The sequence below is a fragment of the Saccopteryx leptura genome, chromosome 3 (assembly GCF_036850995.1).
Source record: "Saccopteryx leptura isolate mSacLep1 chromosome 3, mSacLep1_pri_phased_curated, whole genome shotgun sequence".
NCBI classification, from domain to species: domain Eukaryota; kingdom Metazoa; phylum Chordata; class Mammalia; order Chiroptera; family Emballonuridae; genus Saccopteryx; species Saccopteryx leptura.
In genome coordinates this window covers 35,454,163-35,480,225 of record NC_089505.1, presented here as the reverse complement: position 1 = coordinate 35,480,225, position 26,063 = coordinate 35,454,163, and the positions used below count along the sequence as shown (strand labels likewise).

Sequence of the window (26,063 nt, the reverse complement as noted above, 5' to 3'; positions counted from 1 at the left end):
TCTTTCCAATTTCACTTCCATGTGTAGTGAATAACTGGTACTAAGCAACTGATTCTATTAACACCTCCCCATTTACCACATAGGCTATGAACCCACCATACTGTTACTTGACTTACTGTGATAACATGCTTCTCCCATGTTACCAAATTCCAAATTCTGTACATCTTTCAAGGTTAAGTTATACTATCTTATGAAATACTTCCTCAGCTTCTCTCTTACCTGACTAGAGTTAATAACATTCGCCTACTGGACATTCTAATTGTCTTTCCATATACAGTCATGTAATTTTTTTAAAAACTTGTGGGAAGTAGTAACCTCTCTAACTGCAAATGGATGTGACCAAGGAAGTCTATATCCATGCTGCTATCTATGACCATAACCCTGGCTTAGGAAAGAAGCCAAAACCAGGGACTGTTGAGTAAAGAATTAAAAAGAACCTAGACCTTTCATTACTAAATGAACTAACACTGAAGCATATCTCCACACCTTCCAGTTACAGAAGTCAGTAACTTATTTTTAAGTTAGTTAGCACTGTCTTACAAAGGAGAGTGTCAACAACAATTCAATTCTTCTTGATTTTAAATACAAAATTTGTTTTACAGATCCAGCTACACTTAGCAAGGCTGGATAAATGGATTGACATTTACTTTACAGCTAAAGGTCACTGATACTCATTAAAAATACATAAAAACATTAACAATACTTATGTCAAGAGCATTTTGATAATGTCTAATAGATGACACTAAATTTTAAAAATCAAACCAGCAACAAAGACAAAAAAAAGCACAACTGTGCCTTTGAGATTAAATGACTTAAAATGTAACTGGAATTTTACAGATTAAAAATAAGAGCAAAAAAAGATAACTAACAACTGGGAACAAAAATTGTTAAGTTGTAACATTCACAGAATATTATAGAAGGTTATTGAGGTTCAAGTGGCTAGAAATGTAAGTCTTTAATTCAGACAGTTGAAAAAGAAAGGAGAAGATTGCAAATGAGGTAGAGAATGAGAATCTATAACATAACAGGCTATAAAGTTGGTGCTTTTAGTCTAAAGCTTGTAAACACCATTTCAACCTGTATATCACACTTTTACACTTCAATTTTCTAGGAACATCGAGCAAAAACATCTGCTCTTCATCTCGTCTCTGTAAAAACGTCTTTGTCAATAAAGATTGGCTTCCACAAGCTGAAGATGTTATCATTACTCAAAATAGTATGGAAGCAATGCTAAAGTCATGACAAAGTACATTTTGTATCGGTATACCTTTTTTCCTCCTTTAGCTGTGGGAACACAGATCAATACACTTCAACATGAGAATTTTGCAGTAAAATTTTCATTTCTAACAAATAGCAACAACAAAGCCTGAAGCATGCCCCGTCACTTTCAGTTTAGGAGAAAGTGCACTAATAAACTCTTACCCTTGGGTCATCTTTGACAACAGGCAATACTATGCCATCTCTTATTAAAGACTATTCATGTCACCGCTCCCAAAATTTCCGTTAAAATTACCATCTTTTTTATTCATGTAACAGGATGTCAGTTTAGAAAGTGCCAATAAGTGACAGGACCTGTCACCATAGTTAATTCTCAGCACTATTTCAACACCAGGACAGCTGACCTCCAAAGTCTGTGTTTCTTGGTTAGCAGTATTTATTTGGTGGTTATCTGGACAGACAAGAAAGTGTATTGCTCTATATTAGTTTTCAAATACAACAGCAAGCAAAATATCACCTGTAAGTATTAGGTATTTAAAAACTAATATATGTTTAAACAAAATAATAAAACTGCCCAAACTATAAAAATATGTCTAAATTGTTAGCAGACTGTACATAGCACAATCAAAGCAGTGTCATATTATAACAAAATAGGCAAAAGTATAATATATAAAGTAAAATATATGTTAAATGGCAGAATTTTCTTAAAAACATTTTTAGAAAGCCAAAATTTTCTAAAATTCATAATTCTCCAGTTATAAATTTTATTGAAAAAAATCATTTATTCCACAAGTAACCCTCTGAAAATAACCATAATGTAGTCTTCAAGTTTAAAAAAATTGTAAGATCTACTTGTCAATTCACATAAACAAGGAAGATCTAGTAAAGACAAAATAAATCTCTTAAACATTATGTGAAAGAAGAAATTATATTAATAAGGGTGCTACTAGATAAAAACTTCAAGTCTGCCTTCTGTAAACTGCTGAATACATCACGGGGCCGCCATTTCCTCAAAAACCAACTACATATATTTAACAGTAAGGTATTCAAAAGCACTCTAGCTGTACTACTAAATGCCACCATCTCCTTTAGTGGCTGCATGATAAATGAACACAAAGTAACAGGCAGATACAGTGAGCAGATGAAACAAGAGCACACCCACCTTACCATACCCCCAGAATATTAAACACTAGATGACCCAAGGACACCTTCATGCTTTCAAAAGTAGGCTCAAATGAGACAGATGCTAGAATGCAGCTCAACAAAGGTGAATACATAAGCACGTATGAACAGAAGATAAACTTAATTTCTACCTGAACCCTAGAGTCAAAAAATATCGTATTTTCTTATTATTCAATTAATTGGGGCTGTGAATTCATAAAATGCAAGCAGGGGATTTCAGCTGACTGGAGACATGAGAGAAGTTTCACTGAAAATAGTCATATTAATCTATAAAGATAAACTTTTTTATTGATGAGATGCATTATCTGCCCAGGCAAAAAAGCACTATAAGAGGCTAATAGCATTATTTAATCAGGTTAATGTGAGATAGAGCTATGGAGGAAAAGAATGTGTCCAGCATCATAAGTCTGGAAACATGGAGTTAATTTCTGGCAGAGTCAAATAGTAGATAGAACATTGTGGCTCTAGGCAGTTAAGAAGTAGTCTGAACTTCATTTTTTTTTCTTCTAAATGTATTAAAGCATTAAAATCAAGTAATTCTTGAAATATAACAATGTGTATAAAGACATTTGATGTCAAGCATGATGAAATAGATGAACTTGAATATGAATGTATCTCATACTGTCCCTTGAGCCCGGGCTTTGACACGGGCCTGGCTCCGTCTGATGGCGCCTCTTCCTCTTCCCCCTGTCCCCCATCCACACCCCTTACTAGTGCAGCATTTTCTCAACTTTCAGATCCTATTTCAAAGTATTCTTACTTACAAAGGCATTCCCCAATGCTTTGATAAATCTCACAGTCCAGTTTAGATGTTTTTGTTAGGTTCTGGCAAACTTCGCCTTAAAGAGACTGCCATAATTTCTAGTTATTTTCATTTGTGTCACTGATTGATGCTTGATAGTCTATTGAACAAAGCCGCTTTCTCTCTAGAGTTTCACAGACATTCTCATTTTTTTAAGGTTTCAGCTCAGTTGTTACCTCTCAAAGACACCTCCCAGATGTCCTTAACTAAATTATACATCTCTGTCATTTTATGTATTTATTTTTCTTCATAACACATACCGAGATACTACATTTTCATCGTTATGCTATATAATGTGCCTGACATCCTCAATGGTAAGTATGGGCATGGACTTTGTATTTTATTTATAGTTGTATTTCTACCACCTAAAACAGTGGATGAAAATAAAATGGACTTGGTAAATTTTTAATGAATATGGTAATGCATTATACACTTATTCTTATTTTCCGGTATGCACCTAAGCTATGCATTCATTTGTCATAACCCTCCACAATTCTTCTAGTAACCTTGGAATTCAAGAATATTATTGAAGACCTCTTGGTAAATCTAACTTTCTGAGATTCTATAGGAGGGCAGAATTAGTGATCATCCAACACCTGGTTTTGATACTGGTAACATTCCCAGGTTCACATAGGTATAGAAACTTTGAGCTTGACCTCATTGTCAAAATGCTTTGAAGAGCAACTGTAGTATCTGTATAACTGTTTTAAAAAAGAAATATGAATCTAAAGATAAAATGCAAAATAGAAAATGGCAAAAGGAAATAAAGGGCTTTATATGGCGAGCCCTATTAGACCATTTTAAAGAAGACTCTACTTAATGAAAATACTTGTTTGACAAACTGTACAACTACAGTCTTAATTTTATCTTGAGACATTATCAGAACTTCTCTAACAATATAATTTTATAGTGACCTAAGATGAAGAGAACTAGGTTTAAAAATCAATTCAAATATTTACACTGTTGCTTCTGTGCTAATAAAACCATGCAATGTCATGCAGTGAAACAATCTGACTTTACCTCTCACAATAAGTTGCGCAAAATTGGACACACCAGAACCTAGTTCTGATTGAGTTACGCAGCGATACAAATCCTGGTCAGTTTTTGTCACTTCTTGCAATCTAAAGGAAGCAGCAAATCTTCTGTGATTGATGTTCTTCGTCTGGGCTACTGGTATATCTTCTCCATTTCGTCTCTGCAAACAGAAAGCAATCTTTAAAAAACAGGATTTTAACATTCCATAAATCTAAAGCATCGTAGCAATCAATATGTGTGAAAAATTATTCTTGTTGCTGAATAAGTAGGAAAATGTGCATGTATCCCCACAAACTTTTACTAGGTCTGAGGACACAAAAACCAGCAGTATTTCATCTAAACTGAACAAAAGCTGATATTTTAATTGGTATCAGATGTCCAGCCCAACAAATTGATTATTTGCTATTGAGCCTTAATCAATGTGTTGTACCAATGAGAAAATATAATCTACTTTATTAAATGTTGTTTTGTTTACTCAACTTCCTGTAATGCATTGCAGTTAAATGTAGCAATTGATGACAGATATATTTTGGAAGTTAAAAATAATAAGTTTTTCTTTTATACGACAAAATAACAGGTTTTTGCCTTCCTACAAGGTATCATTTCAATAAAGTGGGCAGAGCTATGAAGAAGGCAATAAAAGCTAATGGTAAATTTCTCTTATGAAGCAATGTTTGCAAATAGTTTTCTCCCTTTATTTATTTTTCAATTCCAGGCTCTTTATCCTGCTTTGATATTTTATATGATTTTTCTATTTTTATTGTAAACAACCCTAACTCTGAGTAATAAATCACAAAAATTATATGATCCTAAGTTTATAACCTCGCATTTTGTTTCTTTCAATTCCTCTCCGCACTCCCCTCAGATCCTTGTCATGCTTTCTTACTTACTTTATCTACAGTATAGGCTGCTAAGACTTCTCACTTACTGAATAACCCAAACGAGTCACTGGCATCTCTAAGTATTATCAACAATCTGTTAAACCAAGTCATCTTCAACACAGAGTATGTATGCAGTGTTTATTTGACTAGTTCAGTTCCTGCCCCAAGTAGTTTAGTGGCAATTTTGGCTAATTCCCAACATCTATAAGAACCAGGTTATTAACCCAACCCCTTGCTACTCAAAATGTGGTCTACAGACTGGTAACATCAGGATCACTCTAGACCTCCTAAATCAAAGTCTGCATTTTAACAAGGTCCCTAGGGTTATGCACGAAGATACTATATCCCTAGACACATTGACAATAATCATAGTGGTCTTATTCTCATTAACTGTGACAGGTCTGAAAATGAGTGTGTGTCCCGATTCTGGCCAATGAGATATGATAGGACTAGGTCAAGTCATTTCCAAATAGGTTTCCTCACGTATAGAGAAAACACAGTGGGTCCCCCTTTCTTTGTCTCAATATCTTGCCTAAAATGCTAAGGATAGCAAATTAAGGGAAAAAAAAAAGTCAGGTTATCGATAAAGTGTGCTAAATGTCAATAATTCCTCTTTTTATGGACTTCCTGCTAAGTGACACACCACATTTAGATTCCTATTACTTTCAGGTTGAAATCCTAAAAGTTAATATGGTACAGTTAGAATTTGGTACCGTTTATTTCTTCTCTTTTCAAATCTTGAGAATAAAAATAACATTTAATTTTAAGTTAAATAACGTGGCACTTAGAACAGTTCCAGAAATTATTTTACTCTATTGACTTGAAGAAAAAACAAAATTACATTTATTGTTTTATTTATTTTTCACTGTGTTTTTCCCCCCTAGAGCAGACAACTCCTTCATCCTCCTAGCACTGAAGACACTGGAAAGAGACTCTTATCCTACGATCAGAATTCAGGTTCCTGTTCAAGAGCATTAAGAGGATTGCATATGACTTGTCAGTAGTTGTCATTTTTTTCCAAAATTAATCCCAGAGTAAATTTGAAATCTATAATTAAGTGAGATTGAAGTGAGTTATATAAAAATCCAGCCAAATTAATCCCAAGGACAAGAGAATATATTACCAGGGAGTGCCTGCCAGATGAAATCATTCATCGATCACAGGTATGATACAGCTATCATCATCATCATTATCAAACAATTAAATTAAAGGATTTTAGAAACAAGAAAGGATATCATGAGAAACTTAAAAGTGTATAGGCCCTGGCAGGTTGGCTCAGTAGCAGAGTGCTAGCTCTGTACATGGATGTTCTGGGTTTGATTCCTGGTCAGGACACACAGAAGAAGTAACCATCACTTCTCCCCCCCTCCCCCCCCCTCTCTTTTCCTTCCCGCAGCCATGGTTTGATTGGTTTGAGTATATAGGATAGGCCTGGGCACTGATGATGGCCCCATGGAGACTTCACTTTAGGCACTAAAAACAGCTCAGTTGTGAGCATGGCTCAAAATGGGCTGAGCATCGGACCTAGACAGGATTGCCGGGTGGATCCCAGTTGGAGCGCATGAGAGAGTCTGCCTCTCTAGCCCCTCTCCTCTCACTTGGAGAAGAAGAAAGGAAAAAAAGTTAGAAACATTATGTTATTATTTAAAGAAAAGCATACATTAATATCTACTAGAAATTATGTTTAATAGATTAAGCACTGAATAAGAAAATGGTATTCCTCTAGGGATAATTACACTACACTGATAATAGTAAGTTCATCCAAGTATTTACTATTTGGCAATGAAAGGGTAAACAATGTGACTAATATCTGGTGCACAAGAAAGAAAATGGTGGAAATTATTAGGATTCTGATATAAAGCTGATAAAAATGTGCTGGGGATGGCAAATTACTAGAATCAGGATCATAAGTGTAATAGGCAAATTATTAGAATCAGGATCATAAGTGTAATAAAAAATAAAAAGCAGCTATTAAAAAGGAAAAGTTTTAACCTAAGAAGCACAGTTACTTTTGCAATATTGGGAGAAGGTGACCAATTGGAGGAGCCGCCAAACAGCATGAGAGCAGACTGAACCAGAACTGGTTCGGGTGATACCTAGGTTTTGTGCTGAGATGACTATTTTATTAATGTCACAATTTCTCACTACAGTAGTCCCTCTTAATCAAGCAGAATATGCTTTAAGACCCCCCAGTGGGCACCTGAAAGCATAGGTAGTACCAAACCTCGTGTGTGTGTGTGTGTGTGTGTGTGTGTGTGGGGGGGAGGTTTGGTGCTACCTACACACACACACACACACACACACAGTTTTTTCCTATACATATATAACCTATGATACATTTTAATTTATAAATTAGGCACAGTAAAAGATTAATCATAACATCTAATAATAAACAATTTTAATAATCTATAATAAATATTATGTAAATGGGGCTTTTTTCTCTTTCTTTAACTATAATATTTACATTTTTCAATCCAAACTCATCCCTGAATCTTATAACCATCATTTACTTGCAGTAAATGACCTGACATCACTCATTTCCTAGGACTCTTTGCTGAAGTCTTCCTATAGGCTCACTGCTTTCTGGTGCGACTATTGCCATTAATCGGAACACATTTTCTGTTCATGACTTCCCTTCACAAATTTAATGTCTTTTCCATCTTAACAAAGCACTTAACATGCATTTTGGCCGCAACCTTCACAGTTTAAAGCAAGACAGTAAAATCAGCACAATTTTTTTTTCCTCCTTCACAATTTCACAGATGGAAGATTGGGTCTGAGCATACATACATCTTAGCAACCTCAGCACATGATATTTTTTTTCTTTTCTTACAAAGTCCAGAACTTTCACCTTTTTACTTAAAGGAAGTACTTTATGTCATCTCTTTTACATATCTGAAGCATCACTTCCATCCAAGCATTACCACTCTGGAACTTTGGGGGCATTATTAAGTAAAATAAGGGTTACTTGAACACAAGCACTGTGATGCCACTAAAGTCAATCTGGTAACCAAGACTGCTACTAAGAGACTAATGGCTGAGTAGCATAGGGGTCCCCAAACTTTTTTACACAGGGGGCCAGTTCACTGTCCCTCAGACTGTTGGAGGGCCGCCACATACAGTGCTCCTCTCACTGACCACCAATGAAAGAGGTGCCCCTTCTGGAAGTGCGGCGGGGGCCAGATAAATGGCCTTAGGGGGCCGCATGCTGCCCGCGGGCCGTAGTTTGGGGACACGTGGACGCTGGAAAAAGGGATAATTCAGATCCTGGGCAGGATGAAGAAGGCTGGTTCATGATTTCATGAGATGTTGAGAGTATTAGGTTATATGCTAAATAAAAGCTATAACAGCAAAGCCTGATAATAGTAGTATTATGAAGCTAATCAAAACAATATCTAAACTAATAATATTATGATGGTTTTTTGATGTAGGGATTTGGCTAAGACACAGTCTTATTAGTCAAGCAAATACTAACCTAAATGTCCTAGTGAAAGTATTTTGAAGATGGGATTAAAGTCGTTAACCAAATGACATTAAATTAAGGTAATTATCCTTAAAGGTGATTATGGATAATCTGGGTAGATTTGATTCATTCAGTTGACATGTCTTTGGAGTAGAGCTGAGCCTTCCCTAAAGCAGAAGAAATTTAACCTGTGAATAGCAACTCTACGCCTGAACACTCTAGTCTGCCCTTTGTGCATTCTGCAGTCACACCAAGAGCCACCTCTTGCATTGCGAAAAGCTCAGACTTGACTATGGATCTTGTTGCCAATCTTACAGGAAATTCAGAAGAACATGATGAACTGAAGAGGATGTTTGTATGCAATCAGTAAGATGTAGACTCTGCAAAACTGCAACTCAAATGGCCTGGGTTCCCAACAGACAAATTGTGAGGAAAAGAAACGGATAGAGGACAAACTCAACAATTAAAAGAGACTTTAACATCTATTTTTAAAAATAGACAAGACTAATAATCTACTGTCTGTGGACAAATATGTAAATGAAAAACAATAAAAATAAAACAAACAAGGGCTAACATTTATGATAACTGTCATTTGTAGGGGTAGGAAGATGAATCAGTCCTAACAGGGATGCACAATTGGAAGGAGCTTCTTGGATGGCTGACTGAGTCTCTTTTCTGACCTGTGTGCTCTGTACCTTATGAAAATTCATTGAATCACAGATTTCATTTTATGTAGTTTTCTATAGCTATGTTTTATTTTTTAGAAAATGATTTTAAAAATATTAGTTCTTTGGCGCTGGCCGGTTGGCTCAGTAGTAGAGCGTCGGCCTGGCGTGCAGGAGTCCAGGGTTCGATTCCCAGCCAGGGCACACAGGAGAGGCGCCCATCTGCTTCTCCACCCCTCCCCCCTCTCCTTCCTCTCTGTCTCTCTCTTCCCCTCCCGCAGCTAAGGCTCCATTGGAGCAAAGATGGCCCGGGCGCTGGGGATGGCTCTGTGGCCTCTGCCTCAGGCGCTAGAGTGCCTCTGGTCGCAACATAGCGACGCCCAGGATGGGCAGACCATCGCCCCCTGGTGGGCAAAGCGTCTGCCCCTGCTGGGCGTGCCGGGTGGATCCCGGTCAGGCGCATGCGGGAGTCTGTCTGACTGTCTCTCCCCGTTTCCAGCTTCAGAAAAATACAAACAAACAAAAAAATATTAGTTCTTTATATTACTCCTTTTCTTAAAGAAGAAGCCCAGCCCACTGCCAGCACCCCTGTGTGGTAATACTCATCAGAGAAGCTCAATGGAAATTTGTGAAGTTGTCTGAAAAGACACATCTTCAAAATGCACTAAAAGGGCAGCTCTAGGAACTATAGGAAAGTATGTTATTTTGCACACACACACAAAAAAAAGAAGTAAAATGTAATTTTAAGGCATCAATAAGAAGAAATCTTTAAGCTTCTATGACTGCCTGGCTTTTACAGTATGCTCCAGGGATAGATAAGATAAAAAATATTCCACACATTATTCATTTATAATCAATTATGTAATCTGCACAAAACAAACTCAAATTTGTAAATTATTAAAGAAGGAAAAGAATGTACCGTATCTTTAAGGCATTGTACTCTTTATGGTAGAAAGCCACATAAAGCCAACCAAAAGGACCTCAGGAGCATTTAACAATTCCATAAATTAAATATATTTAGACCAGGGGTCTCAAACTCGCGGCCCGCTGAACAATTTTGTGCGGTCCGCAGACTAATCCACGAAGTTCCTGATGGGCAGAGCATCGCCCCCTAGTGGGCGTGCTGGGTGGATCCCAGTCGGGCGCATGCGGGAGTCTGACTGCCTCCCCATTTCCAGCTTCAGAAAATACAATAAATAAATAAATAAAATAACAGACAAATTAGTTCCAATTTGGAAAATAAGATCAAACTCACTGGCTGGCTGTAAAAATAAAATTTTCAGAAAATTTAGAAAGAAAGCTGTCTTCATTACTTCTATCTCACCTCTTCCCAAATTCCGTCAGCTAGTACCAACCAGACCTAAAACTCCACTGTCTTCTTTCATTTGTCCCTCTCCTTCTCTACACACAGATTTTTCCAATGTCACTCACTGATGCTGTCCAATTTAAGGTCCTCACTGCTATAACTTTTTACTGCTTTTGTCTCCAGATCATGGCCAGTCCCAACCCATCATAAACTATATTTCCTTCTACTTCCCAGATTGACCTTCCACTCCAATAAGATCTTCCTCTTGATGTTCCTAATCCATCTACACATGCACACACTAATCTGCACAGATAACTATACCCACTTAATCTTTGCTTATTTGAGTCCTATATGTTCTTCAGAGATTCAATCAAATCTTCCATAAATTCCAATTTATGCTGTTCTCTGTCAACTCTATAATAGTATAGTGCTTAGATACTATAGGGTCTTTTCTTACTCAGCTATAAAAGCATCTTTCAGGGCTGAAAAGATCTTAAAAAGCATTCAGCTTCACGCTACATCTTTAGCAAGGGCTTATTCAGACTATGTTTGGATACTTCCACTACTAGTAATTTTATTACCTTCTGGAATAGTTCATTCTAGGCTTTAACAGACCTAAAATTAGAAAGTTCTTCCTTATAAGCTGCTTATCTCCTTCACCATACAGCTTCAAAGAGTTAGTTATTATTGTACTTCAGTCTCTTCTGAGTACAAATTAAATCTCTTTTATATTTCCAATATTCCAATTCTAAGATTTTAAGAAATGGCTCTAGTCTCCCACAAATCTCAAGATTTATTTATACCATGTCCCTTTAGCCATTTGGATGTTGTTCCTTCAACTTTGGTCACTGTCCCAGTAATTATAGACTACCTTTTGTTATTCTAAAATTGCAGATATGGGTCAGCCACTCTAAGGATAATAACCTGGAAAATGTCAGTTTTCACCAAGTCTAGACAGGACATTTTTCACCATATCTTATACCTTTGTTTCTTTAATCATGATACCCAATGTGAGCTAATCACATATTGCATGTTTAATTAATTTGGCTTTAAAATGTTTCCCTCAAATTAATTTTCATCGAGTTACCCACTATAAATTGCATGCTTCTTGGCATAGATTAATTTCTTCCAAGAATTTTACTTCATTATAATAAATGCAATCTTACTAGATTTTTGTTCTCAAAAAGAACTAGTATCAGGGATAGTAAAATCTCTCATGGAAATTAAATATGCCACAAACATCCTGGCACTTCATATGACAGTACATACATACTGATGGAAAAACACTGCAGCATGGGAGCATCAGCAAGAGCTTTGTAAGCAATTAACTAGATAAAGGTTGAAATAATATAGTGATGTACATCACCAGTTAAAATTTTCATACTCATGTTTTTTTCTAAATCATGCTTTCGACTTCTACTGTTTTATGACAGTGTTTGTGTGTACTATGGGAACAAGGCTATGACATTTGCCTGGATAGCTAAAACACTGTGTGGCGAGAAGATTCAGATGAACCATTTTCATTGACCCTCGGCTGACATCAGTTGGTTCTATAAGAGATGAGTCTCTCTCTAGCTGTTTTGAAGACCCATTCACATCTCATTTTACTAATTTTACTCTCTAGCTATTACTCTCAATCCATTACTTAAATTATCTATTGCTTCATAAGGAGTGACATTTCCTTTGGCTGAGAAACTAGCCATATCACAGTACATTAGCCAAGACAAAGCTCACCAAGGGCAAAGTGATGGCAGATTTTCCTGTTTTGGCAGGCCAGCTGCAGTGGCGCAGCGCCAGCACCTGCGGCGATGACCACGGATTGGCCCAATTGCCAGAGCAGAGTGATGACACTCTGCATAGGATTACCCATCGCAGGTTAGTCAGCCTCATTTCAATTCACCGAAACAAATGGTGCCACCAAATCCACTCACACAATTCCCTACTTTCAGTGACTCCACAGTCAAGTTTCTCTGTCCAATCCAATGATGTGTCTGTGTGAAAGCTGTGTAATGATGGATGGAGTCATTAGCATTTTAGTGTCTACACTGTACCTGAAGTCAAAGCATATGGTCTGACAGATGTTCCAGCAATGGGCTCTATTTGATTTTCCAGGTAGGTGTCCACTGATACTGGACCTTCATGAAAGAATACTAATTTACAAATTACAGTCCAACCAGTTTCAACTTTCACATCCTCCAAAAGTATAACATATTATGAAAACAACACTCAGACATGCTTTATTTTATATTTTAGCTACACGAAAAGAAAAAGCACCATTAAACCTAATCAAATCACTTCAACTGGACAAGAGGGACACAAATGTAAGTAATCCTTATAGGTTACTGTTACCTCTAACTGATTAGTACTAACAGTAATTTAGATATTTCATGAAGTATTTCATATATTCACTTTTCCTCTCATCCATTATTATTGAGGAAAACTATATATGCAGTGAAATGGATAAATCTTAACTTCTGACAAATATATATAAACCCAACATAAAGATATATGTTTACATTATTCCTGAAACATTTTCCCTCTCTACTTTCAGTCAATCTTCACTCTCCAGATACAACAACTATTTAGATTTCAATCACCCTATATTAATTTTATCTCTTCTGGAGCTTAATATAAATAAATCAGTATGCATTTTCTTTTTTTTTCTTTCTTTTTTTTTTTTTGTATTTTTTTCTGAAGCTGGAAACAGGGAGAGACAGTCAGACAGACTCCCGCATGCGCCCGACCGGGGATCCACCCGGCACGCCCACCAGGGGCGACGCTCTGCCCACCAGGGGGCGACGCTCTGCCCCTCCCCAGCTTCGCTCTGTCGGGACCAGAGCCACTCTAGCGCCTGGGGCAGAGGCCAAGGAGCCATCCCCAGCGCCCGGGCCATCTTTGCTCCAATGGAGCCTTGGCTGCGGGAGGGGAAGAGAGAGACAGAGAGGAAGGAGGGGGGGGGGTGGAGAAGCAAATGGGCGCTTCTCCTATGTGCCCTGGCCGGGAATCGAACCTGGGTCCCCCACACACCAGGCCGACGCTCTACCGCTGAGCCAACCGGCCAGGGCAGTATGCATTTTCTGAGTGTGTCTGTCCTTCTTTTGAAAACATAATGTTGCTGAAATTTAGCTATATTGGTTATTACTGAGTAACATTCCATTGCTTGAATAAACCACCTTTTGTTTATTCATTCTTCTATTAAGGATGTTTAATATCTTTATAAAACTGTCTTGCTCAAGTCCTTTTGTGAACATGGGCCTTTATTTCTTAAGCAGATACTGAGGAGTGGAATTGGTATGTCAGGTTTACTGTTGCTTATGTGTTCACTTTTTTTTTTTTTTTTGCCATCACATTATCTACTATTCATATTAGTAGGAGTTGAAATAGAAAGGACATAACTACTAACATTTTTAATCTATAAAAAATATATAACTTAAGTCTTCTGTGAGAAAATTTACTGACACTTCTGAGTAATATAAGATGATTTTATTATTTTAATGAGGAATATAACTAGTATAGATTGCACATTAAAATCTCATATGTGATCTTATTTCCTAAAACCTGTGTTTTACCCTAAGCCTTAAGTTATGATCCACAAATTCTCTATCACTGAGGATTCCTTAGGAACACAAAATGACTGATATCCAAAACATATTGTAAGAATAGAAAAACATCTGTTTGTGTAGAAAAAATAAAAGTCATAAGTGTATAAAAATGGTATGTTTATATCTAGATGTATGCTACTTCATTGAGCTTTATGACGAGAGGGATTTAGACATTTTTTGAGACTAAAAACTGTCTTCTATGTGACAATCTAACTTGAATGGACACCATTTTAAAAATAATACTATATTCCAGAAAGCATCATGATTTCACCATACTTCTAGGTGAAATCAGACTTCTAAAAACATTCAACCATGTTGGATTATGTATCAGTAGACTGCTCAGCATATACAAGGATGTTCATTCAGATTATATATGTTGTCATTATTTACTAAATATTTGCAATAAATGATCTTCTTCTAAGGTTCTAAGTATTACCATATTTCTCCATGTATAAGACAAACCCTTTTTCAAAAAAACTTGGGGTCTAAAGACTGGGTGCTTCTTTACAGTGGTTGTCAAGTCATTTAAAAAGTGTGGCATTTGAAATGACATAGATGGAACTGAGGACAAGGCAGTATATGAAGACAGTGATTCGTCATCAGACACAGATGAGGACAAGCTAATGAATGGGAGTTTTGACAGTGATGAGAGGTTGTATGAATTTCATGATGAATAAAACTTGAGTTCAATAACTTTATGTAATACTTTTTTTTTCTTTCAGATTTCGGGCCCCAAAATTAAGATGAGTCTTATACAAAGGGAAATACAGGAAGATAAGGGTATATAATTTGATATCTTACAGGAAAGAACAGTTCCTAAAGATATATCCAGAACCACTATGATAGGCTGTATGAATTACCTTAGATTGGCTCAGGTAACTCATTCTTTGAATTTTTTTTTGTTCTCAATTTTTTAAATGTACCTAATCTCTGTTGTTTTAAACAATAAAAATGGTTAAAATATTGTTAGCTATAAATAATTAACAAGTGAGCGCATTTACTCTTTTTTTTTTTTTTCTTTTTCTGAAGCTGGAAACGGGGAAGCAGTCAGACAGACTCCCGCGTGGGCCCGACCGGGATCCATCCGGCACGCGCACCAGGGGGCGATGCTCTGCCCATCCGGGGCATCGCTCTGTGGAGACCAGAGCCACTCTAGCGCCTGGGGCAGAGGCCAAGGAGCCATCCCCAGCGCCCGGGTCATCTTTTTGCTCCAATGGAGCCTCGGCTGCGGGAGGGGAAGAGAGAGACAGAGAGGAAGGGGGGGGGGTGTGGAGAAGCAGATGGGCGCCTCTCCTGTGTGCCCGGGCCAGGAATCGAACCCAGGACTCCTGCACGCCAGGCCGACACCTCTACCACTGAGCCAAACGGCCAGGGCCTGCATTTACTCTTTATATATATTTCCATATACAAATTATTCTAAATATTGAATAATAGCAGCCATATGGTCAGTATATTCTAAAAAAGTTGTATTGTGTATTTTTTTATTTAAAGTAGATAATTGGTTGCTTTTAAAAAATTTTTATCCCATATATAGACAACATTTTACCAATCAAAGCACACTAGTATATAACGTTAGTCATCTGGAAGACAAAAAGTTGATCAGGGTTTCTTATTATATCTGACCACAGCTGCTCCATTATTCCACTAGCTCTTTGCAAGGATGCAGTGATCTCTCACTGAGCTGCTTCAAGAACTTTCATTCTTAGAATTCTCAGCAGATCTATTAAGCAGTTGTTTTCACAATGATACTTAAGATATATATTTTCCCATAAAAATCTAATAATAAAAATAATTATAGTTTTTCATCAAACAAAAAAGATAAGGAAAGTTTTCAGGTCATCAAAAATACTATGAAGATATAGAGTTTAGCATCTTTAGCTAGAAGGAATTTTAGTCTCTATCCAATAACTCCTTTTATAGATAAGAAAATCAAGGCCCAGAATAGTTATAAATTCTCTAAGCCCACACAATTTACAAGGCTATCAGAATTAAAGGGAAGCAATTAAGAACTGTACTTCCTGATCTCTAGGGTTGTTCTACACCAAGCTAAAATAACCTGACATCTATTTGTATGAATTGGCTTATAGATTCATCAAGGAACCAAGATTTTTTTTTTAATGCTTTATTATGTTTCTACTATTTTAAGAAAAGATTAACAAGTTTTTAAGTCACTGGTCATTTTCTAAATGATTCATTTTATACATGTACAATAAATAAGCATTCACCTGGAATGCTGAGGACCCAGGTTCAAAACCTTGAGGTCTCTGGTTTGAGCGGAGGATCATAAACATGACTCTGTGGTAGATGGCTTGAGCCCAAAGGTCACCGGCCCAAAGCACAAGGTCACTGGCTTGAGCAAAGGGTCACTGGATTAGCTGGAGCCCCCTCCACCCCCAGGTCAAGGCACATATGAGAAAACAATCAATGAACAACTAAGGTGTTGCAACTATGAGTTGATGCTTCTCATCTCTCTCCCTTCCTGTCTGTCCTCATCTGTCCCTCTCTATCAATAAAAAAATAAATAAAACAAACAAAATAACACCACCAAGTAATTGATAGTTTTCAATACTTCTTAAACATGGAGAATAGTTAAGAAAATAAATTAAGGTAACTTAATTAGTAAGGTTCAAACTGTTGAGGAATTGGGTAATATCAATGTCAAAAGAGAAGATAAATATGCAAAAACACCATAGCGAATGTAAAAAATAAAAGGAAGGAAAAATGTTTCACAGAATACTTTTATCTCTCATCTTCGTTTGAAAAAAAAGGCAGGAGAAAATTTTGAGAAACTATAATGAAATGAGTCAATCTATAAAGTAGGGAAACAAACAAAAAATGAGCAGCATTTTGACTAGAACCCACTCAGATCATCAGGGCCAGGATTTCTTTGTTGCCAGAAGGCAGCTGGTGTCTGAGTATACAAAACCCTTTTTATTTCAAAGTCACATTAAATCCTGGGGCATAAAACCAAGGCAGACTGCATAGCCTCTAGCTCTCCACTGTAAGACTATCTGGAGCACAACTCAAGTCAAATGCCAGCTACTATCCCTTACCTAAATGAAAACTAATTAGCAAAATAATTAGAAAACATGTCTAAAAGTATTTTTAAAACTACTATTTAGGCCACAGGGAGAAAGTAAGAGGGATTCTGACTTGATGTTTAGCTGATAAACAAGTTGCATATTATATAATTCGCTCTCCAAGAAAAATTATCTTATATTTTAATATCTGTAGGGAAATTAGCATCATCAGAAAACAAGGGAAGGGGCTTCATTTCCTTTTTATATATTCAGGATTGTATCCTGATACCTGCAAATTAAATAAGTTATAAAAATAGTAATAATTAGATTTATATAAAGCACATCTGTTATCCAATGTATTAAGGGAATTAAATGATATAACACATTTAAAACATCTAGTACAATATCAGGCATTATACTAGGTATGATTTTTTTTTACATCATTTCTTATAATCATTATCCAAACCATCTGCAAACTAATGATTATCTTCAACACTAATTTTACCCCTCTAAAGATACAGTAAAAGAAATCCTGATGTCTATGTTCAAGAAACTAAGCTAATCTTACAATAATTTCTCTTTTTGGTCTCCATTGGCATTCTCAGGAATCTAAAATTCAAATTAATTAAATCTCTCTCTGTCCTCATTCTGATGCAAAAAGCAATAAAATAGTAAATGTGCTCAGAGAATGTTATGACTTATGATTTAACTTCAAATATTTTGTTCAATGGGCTTTGGAACTGCTCTTAACTCCTTCACACCTCCTGCGCCAGGATTGACAAATTCTTCTCTGCGAACATGGCCCATTCCTTAGTCTTTTGTTTTCTTCCTGATTCTTCTAAAGCTCTTTATTTGCACCATTCCGATTTCCCCAACATGTATGCTAAATTGCAATTTATTAAAGACATACTTATTGAAGATTTAGTATATGCAAGGCAATGGGTCTTGGCTTCATATTTGTGATGAACCTTTATATGGAAAAATTCTGAAAAAGAGTTTAAGTGAATCTCTTCCAATTCACATATCCAGAAATAATCCTCCAAATTTTTCTAAAATACATTTTAATAATTTGATTAGGACAGTTCCTACTTAAGTACTATGCTTTCGTTAGTTGAGTATTCAAACTATTAAATGAGGAAATTTTTATTTTGCTTCTGTATGTACCTAAAAAATCTTGTTTTCATAGTTTGTACACATGAGAGAATTATTAGGTTACTTACAAACTAATCCAAATATTTTAACTATATGCTGTCATAATTTTATCATATTCCCAAAATAGAAATATCTGAAATGAACCTGCAACCAATTAAGTCAAACCTAAGACCGACACGCTCTCTCTCACTCCCTTTCTCTCTCTCTCTCTCTCTGTCTCTCTCTGTCTCTCTCTCTCTCTCTCTCTGTCTCTCTCTCTCACACACACACACACACATGCACATGCATGGAAAAGAATGAGACCACAAACAGTACATTTGTGCTTTTTTTTGTTTAAATCAAGTGTACCCTTTAGCTCAGCTGCCGACTTGGGCTTACCTGCAGCCATAACTTGTTATGCACAGCATCTCTCCCTGTAGCGATGCACTGAAATGTAGCATTCTGCCCTGCATTGACCTCTACGTCCCCCAGACGGAGGAAATGAGGAGATTTATCTGTGAAAGCAGGGGGAAAAATTTTTTTTTTTAGCATGAAGAAAACAGATCATGTTACTTTTCCCCAAGAGAATAATGTTCTTAATACTGTTACCTTTGGCCAAGATATAGCATCTGAAAGAAAATTGAGTTTTCTTGTGTTGAGAGACATCATTTCCTCTCTCACCCAGTTCTTTTTCCCAACAGCTATCACTATTGCTCCATAATTGCTGGAGCAATGTTTACTGAGTGAGCACTCAACAATTAGTGCAGAGAACCACCATGGATTGTTGCAATATGGGCATTAGTGAAACAGTCATAAGTCAAAGCAAGCAGCAAAAAAAGAAAAAAAAAGTCAAATAGGCACAAAACAAAGCATAATGGAAAAAATAATGAAAACTAATAATGATATAGAAAATACTGACATATATAACTGTTGAACTATTAAACTACACTGTAAGCAGCTAGATCTTTTTTAAAAGTTTCAAAAGATATCCTCTAGTGCTTCCAAAGAGCAAGTGAATAACTAACTGTGTTTCTCTCAAATAGAAAATCAGCTTAACTACTACTTAAATCCACTTCCTATTCCTCTGTATTTCTAAGAAAGTTATGCAGAGAAATATTAGAGCAACAAAAAGTGATGAGTGCAGCCAACATATACTATACATAAATTATACAATTGTTAAACAAGTAAGTGTTCTCTACAACTACCTTTAAATGTTGAAGCTTAGTCTTGTTTTCAACTGAAAGGAAATCTAAATGAGAAAAACTAAGCCTCAGTGATGAAAAGAAAGCTCACGGAGGGCCGTACCACAGTGAAACTGCTGCAGTATCAATTCATACTTTTTTACTATTTAACGCATGGAAGCTTTTCTTTAAACCCTTGCAATTAAGAAGTGCAAATGGACAGTAGATAGAAACAGCATTTTCACACACTAGTGAATTAAAATAATTTTAGTAAAGAAACTTGAATTTTGAATGCAATAATTCTATTCTTGTTTTTCTTAGAACATATAAAACTCATTTGACCCTTGTCTGCTATATCTTTTTCCAGTGCCCCATTTCAGTAGGCACTTCAGAAGAGGGACATTGGAGCTAGAACATGAGCTAGAACAGTAGTTCTCAAATTCTGAACTCCAGACCAATAGTATCAGCATCACCTGGGAAACTATCAGAAATATAAATTCTGAGGCTCCACCAGACCTACAAATTAGAACAGAAGAGAGTCCAAGCAATCTGCGGTTTGTCATACTCCATAGGGGATTCTGACACAAAATAGGGTTTTACAACCACTCACCAGGAGCACAAGCCTTGATCCCTGGCCTGCTGCCCTTTGTGCAAACTGCTTCTAATGGGCTAGAGAATTTCCTTCAAGAGGATTATTCAACAGATCATCTAAAATTCATGGACCCTATAAAATGGTGCTGCTGGGAAATATAGGTATAGTTTGAATTTATGCCAGCTGTTTTATGCTGGCTCTACTGAGTGTGTGTAATAATTGTCTTTCAGGGAATGCAATGTAAACAAATTCAGTTAGACCATCTAAAGACCAACCAGTGTGCACGTAACATAAAACCACGCACTAGTAAACTGAGTTTCTTGTTTTATTGGCTTTCTATTGTTTTGTTGTTTAACATGAATTAACTAGGTCTTTATGATGACATAAAAATATTCAGCCTAATTTTGCAATGAGGTGAACTGATTCATTTTCTTCACTTCAAACTTCAACTTAGCAGATAACAAAAGTTCATGAGGCTTATTTTTATTTTATTTTCAGATGAACTCTGACTTATTCTTCTTCTTTGGTTTCTTGTAAAATTTAATACCAAGAGATGGAAAAAGTTCTACCTAGAATTTCATTTACATTTGTATTTGGTTCTCAGTAATTAATTAAAACAATCCTTGAAGATGTATATAATTAGATACAAGCCTGAAAAATATTTTATTTAAAAACTCTAGAAATATTTCAGTGTTCTTTTAAAACTGAACAGAAAGGTAGGAGTAACACAAAAGAGACAGCAATGATCAAGTGATAAACAATTAACAGTCACTGCCAATATAAGACAAATGTTGAAAGAACATGGAAAAATACAATTCTTAATCACAACCTACCACAAGGATAACTCAATACTTGGATGTCATCAATGGCAATATAACCACTTCTCCCTCCTGAGACTTCAGCTTCAAATATTACCTGTCAGCAAAAAAAAAAAAAAACCCAGAAATTATTTACAACAATCATTTACAAGGAATTTTCATAACAGAAAAATAGCTATAAAATGCCTAAAAAAATTAATTTGATTTTTGTCCTATAAGAATTAAAAATTTATCGTGTAATGTAATTTCCTAAACCTTCTACAAATAAACAAAGGATTTCTTTTTGAAGAACCATTAAATTACTGAGTTCAAGCATCTTTCACTAAATTTTTTAAGTACATACTATCAAGTCTTATTAGATTTCCTGAATGGGCAATACATATGCAGAATGAATATACATATGCAGAATGAATGCAGACCCAGCAAATTCTATATTCTTAAATTTTCTCTTATTGCTTTTCTCTATTTTTGTTACTTATTTAACATACATTGAGCACTTACAATATGCCAAGCAGTAAGCTAACCAGTGAAGGTATAAAATAATCTAAACTTCTTCAGTGGTTGAATTTTCAAAGACAGAGCTCATTAGATAGACTAGTGGCATTCCAGGCAAAAGGTACAATATAAAATTGAATAAAATACTTCTCTGTGTCTGGGGAGCTAAATGAATGTATCTGTATATCTACAAAGACTCAAAAAGCAAGAAATGAGACTGGAAAGGAAGGTATGGAAGACCCTGAACACCACCATCGCTATGTCGGAGTATACCCCATCAATAGTTCCACATTTATATTAAATAAACAAAAAAGTTTTCAAGTTCAGTATTACCTTAAGTTATCAAGTTTTGTTGTTAAAGTCAATGGCAGAACTTTATATAACCTTTCATTTAATAATGTGTGCTGTGAGTTTTCAAGAGAAAATTCAGCATGCCATATTGCAACATTTTATTTCAGGATGTGTTCCTTTATTTATAGAAATAACATAAATTATTTTTGGAGCATTGTGGAAAGCATCTTAGGAAATGTAATGGAAGTTTATGTTTATAGTAGGAATTATATAATCAAATTGGTCTATTGGAAATTTCTTTGGCTATAAGGTGAAGGATGCCTAAAAGCAGATAAGTCTAGAAACAAAGAGGAATAGGCTAGGAGCAATAGAAATAGAGATGTGAGAGGATAAAGAAGAGGTAAAAAATAATAAGAATACAAAAGATAAAACAGAATATACTGATTCATTAGCTGTGGTAAGAAAGAGAAGACTTATGATTCCTGGCTTGATCCACTAGATGTATGACACTATTGGGATCCCTACGTAGGACTAGTGATAGAGAAAAAGACAAATTTGAGAGAGAAGATAACTCAGTATATTTCAGACATTTCAAATTCGGATTTGAATTGCCTAGGATACATATAGGGTAAATCCTTAGGAGAGAACTAGACAAATGCATATCAAAGAAAAGAGGAGAAAACCACTGAAATGGAGGCAGGAAGACAGCTAGCAGAACTAAAACCAACAAAATGGGATTCAGACGTAATGGTCCAAGAAGGAAGAGAAGTTATCAGGGAGTTTCAGGCAGGCCAACACTCCCACCAAAAGGATTAGAAACGTCCAGATAAATGACAATAACCATATTGTAAAGCATCAGTAGCAACATAAACAATGACATCTATATGAACACTGATTTCAGGAGGACAGTCTCTCCAATGTGATCGATCCGATGATCAATCTCAGCCATATCTCCTGTCCCATGACAGGATTTGCTAATTCTGGGAATTAGGCTGTGGTTATAGCTCAGTGCAGACCTAGGGCTTCTGATGGGGAGGGTGCAAACAGCGAAGCTTACTGCGGCTGTGTGGAAACAGAACAACAAACTGGAAACCGGGAGTCTGGATTTAAAAAAAAAAAAAAAAAAAACCATACAGGCCATGGTAAAAAATATAAAATATAGGAGGAGAGAGGTCAAGAAAAATTATTATAAGAAAGTATCAACTAGAGTTAGCCATTGGAAGTTCTCTGGTGATTTTCTGACAGATTGTTTTACTATAGCAGAGAGGCAAAAGCCTGACTGATGGCTGATACTAAGTAACATTTATTGAGCACTTACTAGACACAAGAGGCTGCCCTAAACTAGCATGAACATTCACGCAAGAATCTGTTGTTGTTTCTCTCCCTAGCCCCCCCCCCCCATGCATTCATTTAATCCTCACTACAACCATATGAGATAGGTATTATTTTTATCCTCAATTTAAATAATAGGTAAGTGACTGGACCAAAGTCTAACAGCAAGTAAGTGGTGGAATCAGAAACGAACTCTAGCTGACCTACATCTAGGTTGTATGCTTCTATCAACTTTACTACACTGCTTCTCAAAATAAAGAAGCAAACACAGTGAGAACATTTCCTTTAAATGGGTTTTAAATTTCCTCTTAAAGTCTAAAATTTAATATTAAAAAATTAAAGCTATTTTAACAGCACACTAATTAGGTCTCATATTGACTAAATAACAATATGATCAGCAATACAGCCTTTCCAGCCTGATACTGTACATCTATATCCACCCAAAAGCCAAGGCTGGGTGGGTGATACCTTTCCCATCCATCCACTTCAGTCGTAAACTTTCTTCTATGTTACTTTTTTCCACTTCAAGTTTTCCCTTTAAGACTCTTGATTTCACTGGCATAAGTTGAAGCTTATACATAGGAGAATGAAGTCTTTGGAGGAAGAGAAATTCTTCATGATGAAAGGATAGCTAATTTATGAACACAGAACTATATGTCTGTATATCCATATGAGTTATACTTTATATCAATGTATTTCATGTGAAAACAATTTTCATGTTACTTTTTAAATACTGGAACAAAGGTTTAGCAAGAAATAGAGGAAGGAATCAGACTTTAAGCAATATATAACTTGAAACAATTGTAGTTGTTAGGTCACTTTCTTAGGGATGAGAAAGCTTGACTTTGACTTTCAACTCGCCTGTTTACAAATTTTTGAGCAAAGCATATAACCTTTTAGAACCAAGTCTCAGCTCTGTAATATAGATGACACGCAGCTCTCTTTATGATATTTTGTGAGGATGCCGTAGTACTGCCTGTAAAAATGCTATAGAACCTAAAGGTTAAGATTATCAACATTGTTGATATTTAAGGATTGTATACTTGTATTCCGGGAAAATGTTTCATTTGCTTGACTGTAGTTCAACAAAAGGGAAGGCATTGAAAGAAAAAGTGAGAAACCCATCTTTGAAAAAAAATAAACATTCTTGTGAATAGACCTAACATCTGTATAATTAATCATTGTTCATTATCTCAGTTTTCTTTTAGTCAGCATTAATTAAGTTATTTTAATTTCTAGGCTCATCTTAGTTTTACTTGCTCTCATTGTTTAACTTCCTTTACCCCATGTAAGTGATAAGTTTAAACACGATTACTACACCCTGGAGAAAAAAGTTTATTTGTTCTTTTAAATTGAGCTTTATTCTGGACAATAAATTTAGGCCTTGATTTAAAAGAAGTGGTTCTTTATTAAAGGGAATAAAATGTTTCTCTTTTTTAGTGACCTCATTTTCCCTGCTAAGTGCTGTCTTTGCCTCATTAACAAGAGCTTGAGGAAATTTTCAAGATCAGATTCCTTTACTGCTAAGGATCTAATCAGTTTTATCACTTCAACAGAGCCCTCACCTTGTAAGGCTCTTCTGTCCAGTGAGGGGAAACAAATCCGAACAGCTTAATTACATGGAGCAGCTTGGGCTAATGCTCGGGTCAGATCTAATGCTTGGTGTCAAGTAGTCTACCAGGGCTGCCCAGGAGAAGCGAGCACTGAAAGCCACACCACATGTCAACTTGAACCCATCCGGGAGGCCAGCCCGGGAGAAGAATAAACGGGTTCTGCTTTTTACGCTGTTTTCACTCCACTCCATTACCTGGAATATTGAAGGTGATGATTCTAATCAAAATTTTTGCTACTCTAGCCACATTCTTGGATTATTAACTAAATAAATGAAGTAAAGTCAAATTGAAGTAGAGGGGCGGGGGGAGACGAACCCTAAAGAACAAAGACACCCTGATCCTTTGGTAAACTGAATTAATGCAAGGAAGTACCTCATAGAATCGAAAGTGGACCCCGAAAAGTCAGGAAGCCTAGGATCTAGTTGTTGGTCCACACTCACATGTAACCCAAGTAATTTATTTAATTGTGTCTTTGTAGCCTCATCTGGCCATTATTGGCCTTGCCTATTCACAGGTTCCTTGTGAAGACTGAATATTATATGTGAATTGATAAAATGATAAATCCAAACACCATATAGTACAGAATATTACAGGTATTTTAAAAATCTGGAAAAAAATATACTGCATTTTCTTTCAATTTATCAATATTAAAACTAGTGTTGCCTACAAAATCAGCTATACATTTAGTTCCTATTCTTTTTTTTTTTAAAGAAGCATTTCACTTTTTTTTATTTATTTATTCATTTTTTAGAGAGGAGAGAGAGAGAGAGAGAGAGAGAGGAGAGACAGAGAGAGAGAAGTGGGGGAGGAGCTGGAAGCATCAACTCCCATATGTGCCTTGACCAGGCAAGCCCAGGGTTTCGAACCGGCAACCTCAGCATTTCCAGGTGGACGCTTTATCCACTGCGCCACCACAGGTCAGGCAGTTCCTATTCTTTAAGAGTAACTTTAACTTATGGAGAAATTAATGTTAAATTGTTCACATGACTTTAAGTAAAATTGAAGTCTCAGGTTTATTTTCTATAAAAAGAAATTATGGGCCCTGGCTCAATGGATAGAGCATTAGCCCTGCATATGGGCATCTGGGTTTTATTCCCACCCAGAGCACACAGGAGATGTGACCGTCTGCTTCTCCCCCACTTCGCTCTCCTCCTTCTCTCCTCCTTCCGCTCCCACAGCCAGCAGCTTGATTAGTTTGGTCATGGCCTTTGGTGCTGAGGAGAGCTTGGTTGGAGCGCATCAGCCTCAGGTGCTAAAAATTCCTTGGTATTCAAGCATTGCCCAAGATGAGGTGGCCAGGGTGATACCAGTTGGGGCATATGAGGGAGTCTGCCTCACTATCTCCCCACCTCTCACATAAAAAAATAATAATAAATAAAAATAGAGAAACATAAAAAGAAACTATTAGTATCCACCTCAAGGTGTAAGGGAGGATT

General features: G+C 36.3%; 1 protein-coding gene across 6 annotated transcripts in view; it reads right to left on the bottom strand.

Annotated features, from left to right (window-relative positions):
• Positions 1-26,063, bottom strand: part of PTPRK (protein tyrosine phosphatase receptor type K) — a 573,924-nt gene that overhangs the window by 260,140 nt on the left and 287,721 nt on the right. For all 6 annotated transcript variants that reach the window (XM_066373278.1, XM_066373272.1, XM_066373275.1 and 3 more), the window contains exons 4-6: positions 20,912-20,993; positions 18,705-18,820; positions 4,223-4,397 (exon numbers count right to left, since the gene is read on the bottom strand). In XM_066373278.1, coding sequence (XP_066229375.1) covers positions 4,223-4,397; positions 18,705-18,820; positions 20,912-20,993 — 373 coding nt within the window. The remainder of the gene's footprint in view (positions 1-4,222; positions 4,398-18,704; positions 18,821-20,911; positions 20,994-26,063) is intronic.